This window comes from Alligator sinensis, unplaced genomic scaffold (assembly GCF_000455745.1).
Source record: "Alligator sinensis unplaced genomic scaffold, ASM45574v1 scaffold881_1, whole genome shotgun sequence".
In the NCBI taxonomy this organism is placed as follows: Eukaryota; Metazoa; Chordata; order Crocodylia; family Alligatoridae; genus Alligator; species Alligator sinensis.
In genome coordinates this window covers 207,742-222,596 of record NW_005842346.1, presented here as the reverse complement: position 1 = coordinate 222,596, position 14,855 = coordinate 207,742, and the positions used below count along the sequence as shown (strand labels likewise).

The window sequence follows — 14,855 nt, the reverse complement described above, 5'->3', positions numbered from 1 at the left end:
AGATGGGGAGCTTTCATCCCATTCCTTCCCTCAAATTTAATTTTAAGCTAATTGTGCTCATCACTGAAACTCAAGTTAAGAGTCAGGACCCCAAACAAAATACAACATTAGAACCATAAAAATTACTTTGCTGAACAAACAGCCTTATTACACTATACCCTGCACTAACCAGTTGGAGATCTGCTAGCCAGAAGTTTTTAATACAGTTTCTATACAACATATTGATGAAAGTGTTCATAGCTTTAGGTTTGTTTCCAAATGTAATACACAACTACGCAGCACAACAGAAGGATTAGTAGAAAACAGACTGCTTTTAAAGAACATAAGATACTTTTTTTTTTTACTCTATTACAATAAAAAAATACTCTGCAAGAAAAATCTTTGTAAATCTATTTCTTCACTTCTAGTTTAATTAAAGGAAAAGAAAGAAGCATGGTTTTAATCATAACCATATTGTTTTAATCATTGTTATGTCATTATTAAATACCTCTGACTTTTGATGGGATCATAGTATACTTTAGCCAATCCATTTCCTGTACCAACCATGATTTGGTTCAGCTTGGGATGCCAAAGACAACGCACAACACTCTGAAAGAAAATTAATATTGATATTTGATCATCATCTTTGGGTCTGAAACCATTTAACTCTCACTATTAATATATGTACTACCAAAATGTGTATGAGTCCTAGTTCTGAACTGGGACCCAAATATGCTAGAATCTTTAAAAACGTGGAAGAAAAAGACCGTCCCTTCCCCCAAAATTTAAGATTTAAATATGAGAGGAACAACAGACAGAAACACATAGATGGGACACTATAAGGGAACAAGATGCTCTTCATCGTCATGGTATCCAGTAGTTCCAGGAGTTCTGCAGCCTAGCTGTTGTCACATGTTTTGCAAACACCACAGTTAAGAACAATCTTAAGGGGATATCTGAAGGAAAGCAATGAGATAGCTTTGGATTTTGTAGTGTGCAAGTTGGGGAGTTTAACGGACATATTTTTTTCAAATTTTGGTTTTTTCTTCTCTCTATAATAAACTCTCCATGATTCTTACTTCATCTAGTCCTTCTTCCCAGTGGAACAAGACTTCCAAATGCTATGCCAATCACTCACTCACAGATTCTACAACAATTTAAAAATCAATGATTCCTAGTCTCAATTTTTTCTTTATCTAGGATATCCCATCTAATCTAATTCCAGTCGGTATCTGTAGTCAAGCCTGTACTCTAGGGATAACACCTCCACTGCTTTTCTGATCGGTGCAGAAACTGGTGTTAAGAAATCAAGGCCTGAGCACTTCGCTCTTTTTCACTCATGGTATGTTATTCTGCATAGCATATCACTGCTCCTTTTAATAATCAACTCAAAGTAAAAAATTGAGAGACTTTCAAGACAATTGACTCAAGAACTAAATGATGATAGAGACAGAACAGTGGGCACAATTTACAATGGAACACAACAAATCCAAACACCATACTATAGGTATTAAGGTAAATGGAGAGTGGAAATTGTTTGAGGACAGATTTGTATAAAGGGATAATCTCCAAAACTGAAGGACGAGGCCTTGAAAGTATGTGTTACATTTGTTAGAAATGTACCCAAGCCTTAACAGGACTCATATTCATCTTATTACTTCACTGAAATATACTAACCACCTTTCCTGCCCTTCCTCCCAAACCTACTGCTTTTCTCTTCACCAAAAAGAAGGGTTAGGCCCTTCTCAAAATGAATCCGTAATTGTGTGTTAAATTTCCCTCTGTCTCAAAAGATGCACAGAAGGGTGATGCATGTAAGAGAAAAAGTATTTACAGCATTTCAAATGTATCAGTATTTTAAAAGTGTTTATGATCTACAGAGTACAAATTTAAGAGGAAAACCATAACAAAAATAAGTTTAACTGGAGAGGGCAAATGAAATATAATACTGAAGAACCTGGGATACCACAGCCATTTTAAGCCTTTTCTGTAAAATCGTAGCTTGCTGAAACATTGCCAATCGTCAACTTCTCTACCTTGGTTTTCTTCTTTTGTCTGGCCCCAACCTCTTTTTGTTTAAGTATTATATCTGAATCATACGCTAATAGGTTACCAGAATATACAATAAAACCCACCAACATTAGATTTCCCTTTCCCATAGAATAAGCACTGGCTTTCCTCAGCTTGGTGGGGTATGTGTGTGTATTTTTAACACGAACAGGTTCCATAGAAGTAAGTGTACGTGAACTAGCAGTTAACAGACTCATAAAATTTTAGGATCATCCCATATAGCACCATGTAGAAACAATACTATAAACAGTGACACTCTTGGTTCATACAATCACAGACATAAATATGAGGGGTAACTCTATAAAGATATTAGGATATTAAAGATCAAAGTGTTGTCTACAGATGGGTAATACAGATATTCAGTAACATTTCTTGAAGCTCAACATTTTCCCTATTACTTGCTGTAACAAGTTTGCAATGCAATGCAGTCCTGTCAATAAGCTGTTTGAATTAGAGAAAATTCATATGAATTACCCTATCAATTATTACTCAAATGCTACAGTAATTCTAACACACACAGGCAGAGAGTCCAAGGTCAAAGGTGGGTGGCCTTTTCTTTTAGTAATATTTATTGCATGTGTTTAGCCAGCCTTTTAAAAACTTTGTAGTTAATGTGGTTCACCACTTTCTACTGTCAAGTAAATGTATTTTAATAGCATGGTACTGGATACCAGCCAACAAAAACAAATCCTGAGACAGTGTGGCTCAAGCCCTGATGGGAATTGCTATGCTTCTAACTTGTCAAACATGCAGAGCACACTTAAAAACACTGTGGCACGTGCTTCAGAGCAGGCAAAAGAAACTGCCATAAAATACAGCACTATAAATCTTTCAGAGCAGTAAAATGTTCTTTGAATACAATTTGTTCAAACCTAAACAAATACAAACTCTGAAAGGTCAACTAACTGTACTAAGCCATTGGTATATAAATATACTTTACAAAAAGTGGCAAAACACATTTGTGAATTTTAGGATCATATCAGGAACATACAGTATCTAAAAAAAGACTAAAAGCCTCAGTTCCAGGGACATAATCAACTAAAAAGAATTTAAAAACCCTCACACAAATACATCATGCAGTTTGACCCCAAGTGATGTCAAGCTATACAAATAAGGACTATTCAAATGAACATGTGAATGTAATTTGTGAATCCAATAGGGAACATTCTCACATTATTCAGTATATAGTAAATGTAGTTATTTAGTAAATAACACAGTATATTTGCCTTTTCTGTTGTTTATACTTGCAACTGGTTTGAAATTTTAGAAGCTAGATGTTTTATAATCTGAAATGCACAACACATGACTCAGATTGAGTGAGCAAGCTAAACTTGAGACTGATTAAGGCAGACTCTTAAGATTGGAACAAAGGTCCCAGATTATGAGGGGACCCAATGGTGAAAAATCTCTAATTTGGGTAAAATCGCCACCCTCATTTTCTAGCCCTAAATCTGCAGATGGTCAGAAAAACTGCTTGGAGAGAAATCACCTGTTTTGTGCATCTCAGTGGAGCCTACAATATACTGATCTAAAGGAATTTGCCACCACCCCAATACAACATAGTATGTGGGTGAGTAGAGGGTTAAAAAGCCCTCAGATGAACACCACCTATACTGATCTGTCCCTAGCTACTGGGCTAAATGCAGATGAGGTCCCTCTGCTGCTCCTTGCTGCTTCATTAAAAAAGGAAAAGAAGGATTAATTACTCTCAAGTGAAAATAATCATACAGCCTTTCCTCCCCAATCATAATGCTAAAGTAATGTAGGACTTGAACCTGGGCCTTCTCTAACTTCTAAATTCATATATGTTAATTAATTAAGTTTAATAATTATTTCAAATCATTAACATATTTAAATATTTGGTTCTGCAAACCCACCAAACATGATACTGCTGGTAACTGCACCTGAAAAACAACCAAGGTTATGCTGGAAGTAATAACCACAGTAATTAGCAGCACATTACAAACTCTCCCTGTACTTAAGATCATTTTATTTCTTAGCAGAGAAGTAAAATAGAAGAGGCAATTAGATCAACAGGGCTTTATAAAACCCTGAACAAAATACTGGATTAACCAACTAATACTGGCTACAGGGAGGTTGAAGTTGACAGTTTCTAGTCCCAGAAGCTATGGGTACAACCACAATAATGAACAAGTGAGCATGCAAGTTAGCTACTTTATTTAAAAAAAAAACTGTTTCTGATCATGATAAAAGCTAAAGTAACCCCAGCTTCACAGATTCTTAAAATGTACAAATTCTCAACCTTGTTTTCCAGATTTCCAATGTGAGAGATGGTGTTCCTTTAAGCACTCATTTTTGCATAGAACACCAAAGTGATGTCAAACGGTAATTCTGAAACAGAGGGCCTTGTCACGTTATACTCGTGACCTGTTAGACTGCACTTAAAATGCTAGTGTCTAAGCTTTCAAGCAGTAAAACACATACTAAAGGCCATTATAACTTAGCAAAGTTAGGACTTTTCTGGTGAGGAACATGCCCACATCATATTACCTGACACATATTGAACTAACATCTGTTCCACAGAGGTAAGGAGCATGATTAGGAGACTCCAGTGCAATGTGGGGGCTGGGAGCAACAAACATCAGTTTGTTGGTCCCAGCCTCAGCATTACACCAGGCTCTTGAACCTGCTTCACTCGTTAGGGGGCAATATGGGGAGGGCTCCCAGCTCCTACACTCATTGAACAGGCTCTGGTGCAGTGCCAGGGCTGGGACTGACAACATTCCTAGCCCTTGTAGCACAGCACAATGTACTGGAGTCTTCAAGGGCTTTGGCACTTAGGATGTGTTTTATTTAGAGCACAGTAAGCATTACCATGTGACAGCTCAGAAAACTTTCTAGCGCGTAGTAAAGCTTACTATGATCTAAATAAAACATGTCCTAAGTGTAACATGTGATGAGGCTCACACAATACACCTATAGTAGCCACAGTGCATCTACAGAGCAGCACAGATAGAGCCCAAAGACCCTTTTCTACCTCAATTATACTATTAAGTCAAACCCCATTTAATAAACCTGAATAACTCCTAACCAAACTTTGAGTTTGAACATCCCTTTATTGCAGGGGGGCTGGGGAGTCCTTAACACAGGGGTGGGCAATTATTTCAGGCGGAGGGCCACTTACTGAGTTTTGGCAAGCCATCGAGGGCCACATGACAGGCAACCAGGGGCAGATACATATTAATTTTCTAACTTTTCTAGGAGCCCCATGGGCCAGATAGAATGGCCTGGTGGGCCGCATCTGGCCCCCGGGCCACATTTTGCCCACTCCTGCCTTAACTTCATGTCTCTAGAGCTAGAACTGACAAGGGAAGAAAGGTGCAAGAAGGGTTCATGGCATTTCTTTTCCCCCCTGCAACCCAATCAAACAGTAATGAATCCAATAATTAAATTCATAAGATTATGCTGCATAGATGTGTTATTCTACTTTAATGTATCATCAAGAACAGACCAATTAATAAAATTCCATTAGGTCTGCATTGAGAGCATAGCTATTGAAAAGTGAATGTAGGGAGCAGATTTGAAGACATATTTTGCTCATCCTTCACTTGATGTCACACCACACTCACTGTAAAATTCTAAAAAATATATTCCATATTTGAATGAGTTATTTAGCCAGCAGAAAATTTTTGACTAAATTTGTGATTACAATTCACTTGAGATGCTGTATTCATAACAGATATTAGTCATATTTTGAAAATCCTTCTAATATATTATTGGTGGTCATGCTTCAGCATTCTGGGAACTTGAAATGAAATTAATATGAAAAAACCCCCTCAATAAGATCTAAGTTTTCAGATTGGGAAATTTTTTTGTGAAGTTAGCCAGAGAGCACATTAAAAATCCTTACAAGGAGGGACACAGTCCAATCCCCCCTCCCCCACCCCCCTTTTAATCAGCACTGCAAAACAACTTTGGATAAACACATTTGGCTTCAAAATTTTTGTGCTTATTTTCTGATAAGAGACTGGCTTTGGAATTGGAACTAAACTAATCAATTATTATTATTATTATCATCTGACTTAAAAGATGTATTTTGCCATAATCTGAACATCAAAATGTTTAACTTCTGAAGTGACCCCTAATAAACTAAAACCAGATTGCTGCTTATATGTAGAAAGCTCAGGAAATTCTATACTTTATAGCTATACTTGTTTTCTTTTTAAGTGAAAATTATCTTTGAATTTCCAGACTTTTTAAAAGTGAAGCACAATATTCATTTAAGGCTGGTAGGTTATGGTAAAAAGATTCTTTCAAACTGAACTCCAGATTTACAGAATTTTATCCAGGAATTATGTAAACAGACAAGTATTAATAATACTTTGTATTTATCCTACATCTTTTAGCCAGAAAGCTTGCAAAACCTAAGGATAGTAGACAGAGGATATTACATTTCTCAAAACTGAAACAGAGCCACTTTGAGGATGAAATGGAACAACTATTCTGCCACCATGTTTAAAAGATGAGGTGACAAATAACTGAACCAGATATTTTGAAAAGAGAAATCTAATGACCCAAACAGAAATCTGGCCAGGACATCTGAGTTAGTATCACAAATAAAATAAATTGTGCATAGAGGGAATTGCATAAGGTTAGCATTAAAAGCATGTCATGTTGCTTCCATGCAGTGCACTGAAAATCTACACCAAGATGAAAATACAAGGGTTCTGAAAGGTCATTGAAGTACAAACTCTGAAGTTAAAAATTCAATGAACTTTAATGGATGGTGCCGCAGTGACCATTGCTGCTTCTTCTGCCATCTGCCACCACTAAGTCCAGTCCATATCCATCATCTTTGGCAAGCAGCAGACCTTCTGAGACAACAGGTCAGGCTGGCAGATAGATGCCTCTGTCCCCCACAGAAGGGAGTCTCCAACCACCACCATCAGAGACTTCTGCTGGCAACGGTAAGGGGTTACGGGTGGGACTTCTGATCCTAAAATGGCAATCAGGGGGCAGGGCACCTGTTAAGGGGAGGAGCTTCTCTTGCAGCCCTCCACAGCTCACCAAAAGTTGTTAAGTGGCCCTCCAGCCAAAATAATTGCCCACCCCTGGACTAGATAATCTAGGGACATCCCTTCCAGCCTTACTTCTCTACGATTGGGTTTTGTAGATAACATGGTTTACATGTTTCCCAAAGAGGATGTTTTATGGAAATGCATTTATTCTGGTATGTAACGCACTCTACAGACCTTTGGATAAAAGCCTCCTTGTCATGCAGGGGATCAGAGAAAAAAGATGGCTGTTGAAAGAAGTCATTCAAATAATTTCTTTTTTCCTACCAGGCATGATCTGTTGTCCTTCAGGTACAACTTACATGGTTGCTATAAGCCTTCAAAACTTATTCCAATTGCAGCTCACCAAATGCAAACCTTTTCTCACTGCTACTAGCTCCACTCCTAGAGGCAGCACATCAGTTAGAACTCTTTGAAAGCAAGTAAGAACAAGCAGAATTAATTTCATTCCTTAAACAGGACGCAGACTGGAAACTCACATATTTTAATGCAATACGGTTGACGAAACCCTGTCCAAGTCTGCTATTAAAGAGGTGGAAAGCTCATTCTAGGAATATACCATAAGATGTGTCAGCAAAGCTCATTCTAGGAATATACCATAAGATGCGTCAGCACACCAATGAGATAAGTTGTTCTGTGTCTGCCTGCACCAATGAGATAAGTTAAATGGCTATCTATAAAAATTATAAATAGTCAGTAGCATCCGACTAGAAGAGTAAACTCGAATATGTAAGAGAAGTCTCCCTTGCATTTGTTTGCCATATGTGGGTAATCAACTAGAGAAAGAAGTTCTGGTAATTGAGGGTTAATAAGCAAATAGAAGAAGTAACATACAAACACTAGACTTGGGATGTCCAAAGCACAACATCCCAACACAGCTATAGAGGGGGACACCATTACTAAGACATACAGGTAAGTGAACATTCCTGAACTAGTGGCAGAAGTAGGCAGAAGTGCTGGGAGTATCCATACCAGTTTGCATGTTCACCATATAGCTCTAACTTGCTACAGCAAACATGAATTATTTAGGTTTTGAATGTGAAGCTTCCTCAATTTTAAAAACATGTCTTTTCAACCTTAGATGAAGTTTCTGTGAAGCAATTAGAAAGGCAGCCATATGACTGCTGTACTTGGAGTTGGATGAGAGTCAGATAGCTCCTGTGTGGCTTCCTCCTGTTTATTCCACAAAACTATTTTAATTTTACCATGGCCTTAAAATGTTAATTCAAAGTAAGTGCAAAATCTGAGCACTTTCTTGCAGTTTGCTTTTAAGTAGACACACAACAAGATACACAACATCTTTTAAAACTTCAATTATATTAGACAATCAACTGCAGAAGAGGTGAGTGAAGTCTATAATGACATAAATATTAAAAGTAGCCACTGAAGAGAGGAAGGAACTAGATAGGCAATGGATCAGAAAGATCCATGTTACAGAACAACATTCATAGATGATAAAGTCTCTGGGGCTGAACACAGGGTTATTGATTCAGGAGATCAAATTAAACACTAATGGTATGCAATAAGTACAACAAATAAGAACTTCAATAACTTTCATTAAATTTCCCAAGAAGCTGCAAGGTCTCAGTTTGAAAGGTGAAATGCCAACCTGAAGAGGTATTTCATGCTGGTGGGGGGAACCAACCCTCTGAAAAATATAACCTAATTTCAGGTTCTGTTTTGAACCCACAGGACAATAAAAAGTGACAGCAGGAACTGTTGCTAAGAAAATATTTTAGTTAGAAAAATAAAACCTTTCTTTCACAAGTGCCAACTTTGCTTTCTGCCTCGCTGGCCATGACGGTATGCAGCGAGGTCTGTTTGAATAGTGTCGTTCTGATTTGCTGCACTTGGCCACCCATACAGTGAGATAAGCAGCATGCCAACAGAAGAGATACCAAATGCAGAAAAAGACATTTTGACAGTGGTGGCTCGGCTCCATAATTACAGACCACTACAACAGCAGCCAAGTGGGGCTCTTCTGACAAAGTGATTACTAATTATTTGTCTGAACTATAATTTTTATAAATGCCAACATGGTTGAAAGAATCCCAGCTTGTCAACATCACTAAGTAACTATGTAGCAAATTAATTTAGCACATGAAGGCAGTTTGACAAAAATTGTACTTTTAACCTTCTAATACATTGTGCTATCCTGGTGAACCCTCGTTTATCTTTTTGCTGTTTAGTGCAGTGCCACCTATTTTTTTTTCCAAAGAGATCTAAAACATAATTATACAGTATTAACTTGGAAGTCTTCTACCTGCATATTAGCATGATTTTTTCAAGATACAATAAATTGATAAATTAACTTTGTCAATACAGGGTGCATCTACATGTGCACATTTACTGTGCAGTAACTGAAATGACTGTGCAGTATGGGCACATATCTACATGTGCATGCCTGTACTGCACAGTAAATATGGTAATTTATGCCAATTTGAGCATAAATTTGATACCTACATCATGCAGGTACCCAATTTGTGCCCGATTAGTTACTGCACGGTAACAACGTGTAAATGCCTTACTGCCCAGTAACACTGCGTGTGGACTGACTTGGGACTAACTTTAGTCCCAAATCAGTCCACACACAGCATTAAGGCACCTTAACACCTGCATGTGTAGACACTGGCCTATTCCCGCTTACAGTAAATTTAAACTGACGTAAATGCACGTGTAGACACACCCACACAATATGATTAATCAAGCCTGCTCCAATGCGCTGTAATTACGGTGTATTGGAGCAGCTTCCATGCACATTTAAAGGCACCCCATGTGTGAGAAGAAACCCCCACTTTTGTCCCATACACTCTGCAGAAACTGGGTATACACTTCCACATATTATCCTTTATGCACATCCATCAGTTGAGGTGGCACACAATGGGCACACACTCTCTCACAGTTCTGGCGAACATGCAACCTGGCATGGATACTACCAGCACTTCTGCCTACTTCTGCCACTAGTTCAGGAATGCTCACTCACCTGTATGCCTTAGAAATGGTGTCCTTCATCATGGCTGTGTTGGGACGTCCTGCTTGGGGGTAATCCACTACAGATAAGTGGCCATTTTTGAACTTCTCTACCAACTCACAGTCCTTCTACTGAGCCATAAAGGTCTCACCATATTCTGCTACAATCCTCTGGTGAATTCTTATTTAAAATAAGAATGTATATTTGCTCATCAGGAGAGCACTAACTAAGTTATGCAGTGCTGAATGCAAAATACCTAATAAAAAAAGTGTTATCAGTATATCTTGAAAAATTAAATATACTTTAATATACACCCATATAGTGTGTCGACAGAAGGCAGAACAGGATAGCACCTTACCCCACCCTAGCCACCTGTCTATGTAGCGCACTGCAAGATTTGAATTAAACTATTTAACTTCCACTGACTTCACTGACAAGTTTTCCTATAAAAAGAGAGTAAGAACTAGACTCTAGTCAAAATCACATTTTTCCACTTATTTGACTACTAGGAAACAGTTCTAATAATATGGAAGGCAAACTACCTTCTGAGTAAATGCAAGATGGGGCATTTTCAAACACCTATTTTATTATAACTAAAGTTACAATTTTAGAATAAGGACTTTAGCCAAAAAATCCTATCATTATGGCAATGAAAGATGCAGTTAATTCTTCACGTAATCCTCAAATGTCTACTGAAAACTCCTGCAGCACCTACTGTGATGTGGGAGAAGATGAGGGCATGACAGGATTTTAGAGTTATAATCCCTGTTGTAGCAGAAAATGAGGCGACAATTTACCTAACAAGAAAAAAACAATTTTAGTACTGTAACTTTTTTTGCTAGATATTTTGCATTCTAAACAGCACACAACATATTTGTGATATGCATATATGGGTCTTTGGATATATACGCTCTCTTGATGAGCAAATATAAATTCTCATTTTAAATGAAAAAGATACTTTTTTTTTTTTTTTAAGAACCATCATGCCAAGAGCTTCTAAAAGTCAAAATAATTAAATATTTATATTTAAAAAAAGATTTAAAGCTTAGTACAATGGGTCACAGTGGAAAAGCCCTTTAATATATTGCTTTATAAATAATAAATGATGCAGTTTGAGGTCAAGGAAAGAAATACTGCAATACTAGATCAACTGTGCATAAAGGATACTTTAAGGTTCGCCTTCCCTATTCCCTTTTTCCTCACTTTCCTTAATTTAAAAAAGAAAGTTTATCTGTAGCTTGAATAATAGATTGAAAACCCTTGAGAAAATCTTTGGAGACATATTTGTAAATGTTCAAATGATATACCATTTATTTATAATTAAGAAAAGAAGGAGAAGATGTTCAAGAATTTTCTTAAATAAAAAACATTTCCTAAAACAACACTGCCAATACGCGCACACACACACACACACTTACTTTAAAAAATATTTTTCACCAACGGAAAATGGTTTGCTGTTGTTAAATTATTCTTAAAAGATCTCATTTTCTGGTCTCAAACTTTTTTATTAATTCTAGAATATTACATACTTAATCTTTCATTTTAAAATAATAGAAATGTGTCTAATACACAGTTTTTCTTTTAGGGGCTTCCGCATACTTAGTCCTAACAAGCTAAACCTCACTTCCTTTTTATACTGGTAAAATGATTGTTCCCCTGTTGGAGCCTAAGTGCCAATATTACCCCTCTCTGTTGTAAGGACAGATACTGATGTCATTTTAACCAGGATATACAAATCAAGAGCAGACACGCAAGAGAGAGCTATGTGCTAGGCTGCAGCTGTATTCGTTTAACATTAGAGAATACCATGTACTCACTCACTCTCAGGGCGTTGTTGCATGGTAATTTTTGGGCAGCTCTTGGAGCTCTTCACCCTGGATTATCCTCACATTAACACCTTAATTTTAACCACTAGTTATGCAGCTCAAAGTTGTGCCACTTTTAATACCGTCTCCCACAACATTCTCACAAGCAAGCTAAGGAAATACAGCTTGGATGAACGGACTGTAAAGTAGATAGAAAACTGGCTGGATCATCCAGCTCAAAGGGTAGTAGTACTGGCTCAATTTCTAGTTGGCAGCCATTATTAAGTGGTATAACAAGAAGCCCCTTCTTGCAGAGACCTAGCACACACATTGCATGGGTGTGGCAAGTCTTGGAGCAAGCCAGAAAGCTGCTGAACTGGCTTTCTGTAGGAGAAACCTAGAAACTACATCTACACATCAATTGAGCCAAGTGTCACTAAAGAAAACAAAAGAACTAAAATAACCACTTCAAAGCAAAGCCTGTAAGACACAAGAAAAGCCAAGGTGCATTGAAAACAGGACTTAAATATATCCTGGTGAACAAATTCCCCCTTTGATTAAAACCTATTTCCCAAAGCAAGCTTCCCATATTGGTCTAAAGTTTATGCTAAATCAGTCTACTGCATTTAATCTAACTCACTTATTGATCCCAGTGGCCGTTAATCCTCACTACCTCACATTCACATTTATTAAGGTATATTTCTTTTTATATTTCATCTGTCTCATCTTTACCCTGGCATTCTGTATTTTATATTTTATACCTTTTAACAAATGTATTTTCCTTTAAAGTAAAGTCATACCTTGTATTACTAGAACTACTATTGTAAGAATGCATTGGAATTGTAGTCACTAGAATTGCATTGCTGCATTGGGGCTGGTTTCCTGAATGAATGGGAGAGAATCTGAGTGAGTGATTAAGTAATAGGCAGAGCCAGCTGCAGTTACAAGTTAACGAACAGCAATTAACAGCTCTGATACACAGACTGACAGGAGGAAGGTATCCGGTTTGAGTTAATCAACATTGGAGACTGATTCCTGGAACTGAGCACCCACCCTATCGACTATTCCTGAAACCCATGACAATACAGCCATTAAGTCAATTGAGTCAAGGGTGGACTCCTGAAACTGCACTATCAGATGGAACCCCAGTGACTGTGACTGACAGCTGTCATGTACTACTCAAGGCACACGTAGGACAGCGACCTCCATACTGGGCAGCTAAGATCATGCTGGCGAATCACAGAAGTCTGCCAGAGAAGGGATAAAAGGCAGTGCAGCGTGACCCCCAGTGGCACCCTCTCATCCAGCACCTGACCTACTGAGACAAAAGGACTAGCAGGCGACCCCCTTCTGGAGAAGACATTGCCTTAGAGGAAGCTGACCACTGACAGCAGACTCCAGCACCCCAGATAGGTATAAACAAACATCGGTGCTACACTACTATTGCAGCAATTGTGTGTGTCAGTGTGTATTAAGGTGGCCAGTACCCATCATAACTTAAAGTTTGCGTTTATGATTTTTATTAAAGCTTCACATCCTGTCTAATAAACTAGAATTTATGATGATCCTGTGAGTTGGTCCTTTGTAGCCAATAGTCCTAGGGGTTAGTTTTGGGGCCTGTCTTGTTCAATATCTTCATCAAGGACCTGGAAGGTGGGATAGAGTGCACCCTCAGCAAGTTTGCTGATGACACCAAGCTGGGGGATAGTAGTAGATACGCTGGTGGGTAGGGCTAGGATTCAGAGAGACCTTGACTGGACAAAAAAAAAAAAAGAAATCTCATGAGGTTTAACAAGGACAAGTGCAAGTACTGCATTTAGGATTACATCTGCCGGCTCCTATAAGAATACACGTGCAGCAAAATCATTGCCACTTTAAACCTGTTTCAGAGTTAAAGTTACAGGTATTTAGCTAACTTGTATTGCCTCAGCAGCAGACATGCATAATACCATATTTATCTGAATTTAAGGTGACCCCCCAATAATTTGGTTCTATATGTGTAAAATTTATACATTTGTTATAATTTTTCATGCATAGAGTCCAATTATTATGCTGCAGGTGGGCAGGTAGTGGGAGGCAGGGTGAAGTAGCTTGCCCCTGCTTCTGCCTTCCCTCATCACCTCTACCTCCTGCCTATGCCCCCCCACAGCCTCAGGCTTCCCCTCCCCTATCTTTCTCCTCTGTTCCCTCTCCTGTCCCTTCCCCTCCAGCCTCTGCTTCATGCTGTTACCCACTTACCCTTGCTCTGTGCCAGCAGACTTTCTCCCCATTCTGTCTGGGGCATGGAGCACAGGCCCAGCCTAAGCTCCATGGTAGCCCTGTGGGCTGTGCGCTGCTGCTATAAGGCTGGATTGGGGTCATACTCCATGCCCAGGGCTGCAGTGTGGATGGAGCCTGCCAGCACAAAGCAAATGTAAGAGGGGAGAGAGGGAGAGAAGCAGATGGGGAAGTGAAGGCTGTGTGCGGGGAGATGCAGGGAAGAGGCTGCAGGGTGGATGCAGCAGGATGTAGCAGCTATGGCCCTGACTCCAGGTAGCTGCCTGCCCTGACACCACCCTTGTATTAGATTCTAAGATGAAGTCTTTGACTTCAGGAAAGCCGACTTTGACAAGCTCAGGAGGCTTGTCAGTGAGGCCCTAAGGGATCGTGACTACAGGGAGAGGGGAGTTCAAGAGGAGTGGTTGCTCCTCAAGGGAGCGATCCTAAATGCACAAACTAGGTCTATTCCATCTCGGAGGAAAGGCAGCAAGAGGGCACAGCAGCCCCCCTGGCTCTCCAGGGACCTAGCAGACCTCCTGAGGCTAAAAAGAAAGGCCTACAAAGGATGGAGGGTGGGAGTCACCTCCAAGGAGGATTATTCTGCACTGGTCCGGTCCTGTAGGGAGCAGACCAGGAAAGCCAAGGCTGCAACTGAACTCCAGCTAGCTTTGAGCATCGAGGACAACAAAAAGTCCTTTTTCAGATATGTGGGGAGCCGGAGGAAAAGCAGGGGCA

The 14,855-nt window shown here is 39.0% G+C and overlaps 1 protein-coding gene across 1 annotated transcript in view; it reads right to left on the bottom strand.

Annotated features, from left to right (window-relative positions):
- WDR70 (WD repeat domain 70) overlaps nucleotides 1-14,855 on the bottom strand; it is a 215,168-nt gene that overhangs the window by 27,270 nt on the left and 173,043 nt on the right. Inside the window, exon 11 of the mRNA XM_006028943.2 lies at nucleotides 488-588. Within this exon, the coding sequence (XP_006029005.1) occupies nucleotides 488-588 (101 nt within the window). The remainder of the gene's footprint in view (nucleotides 1-487; nucleotides 589-14,855) is intronic.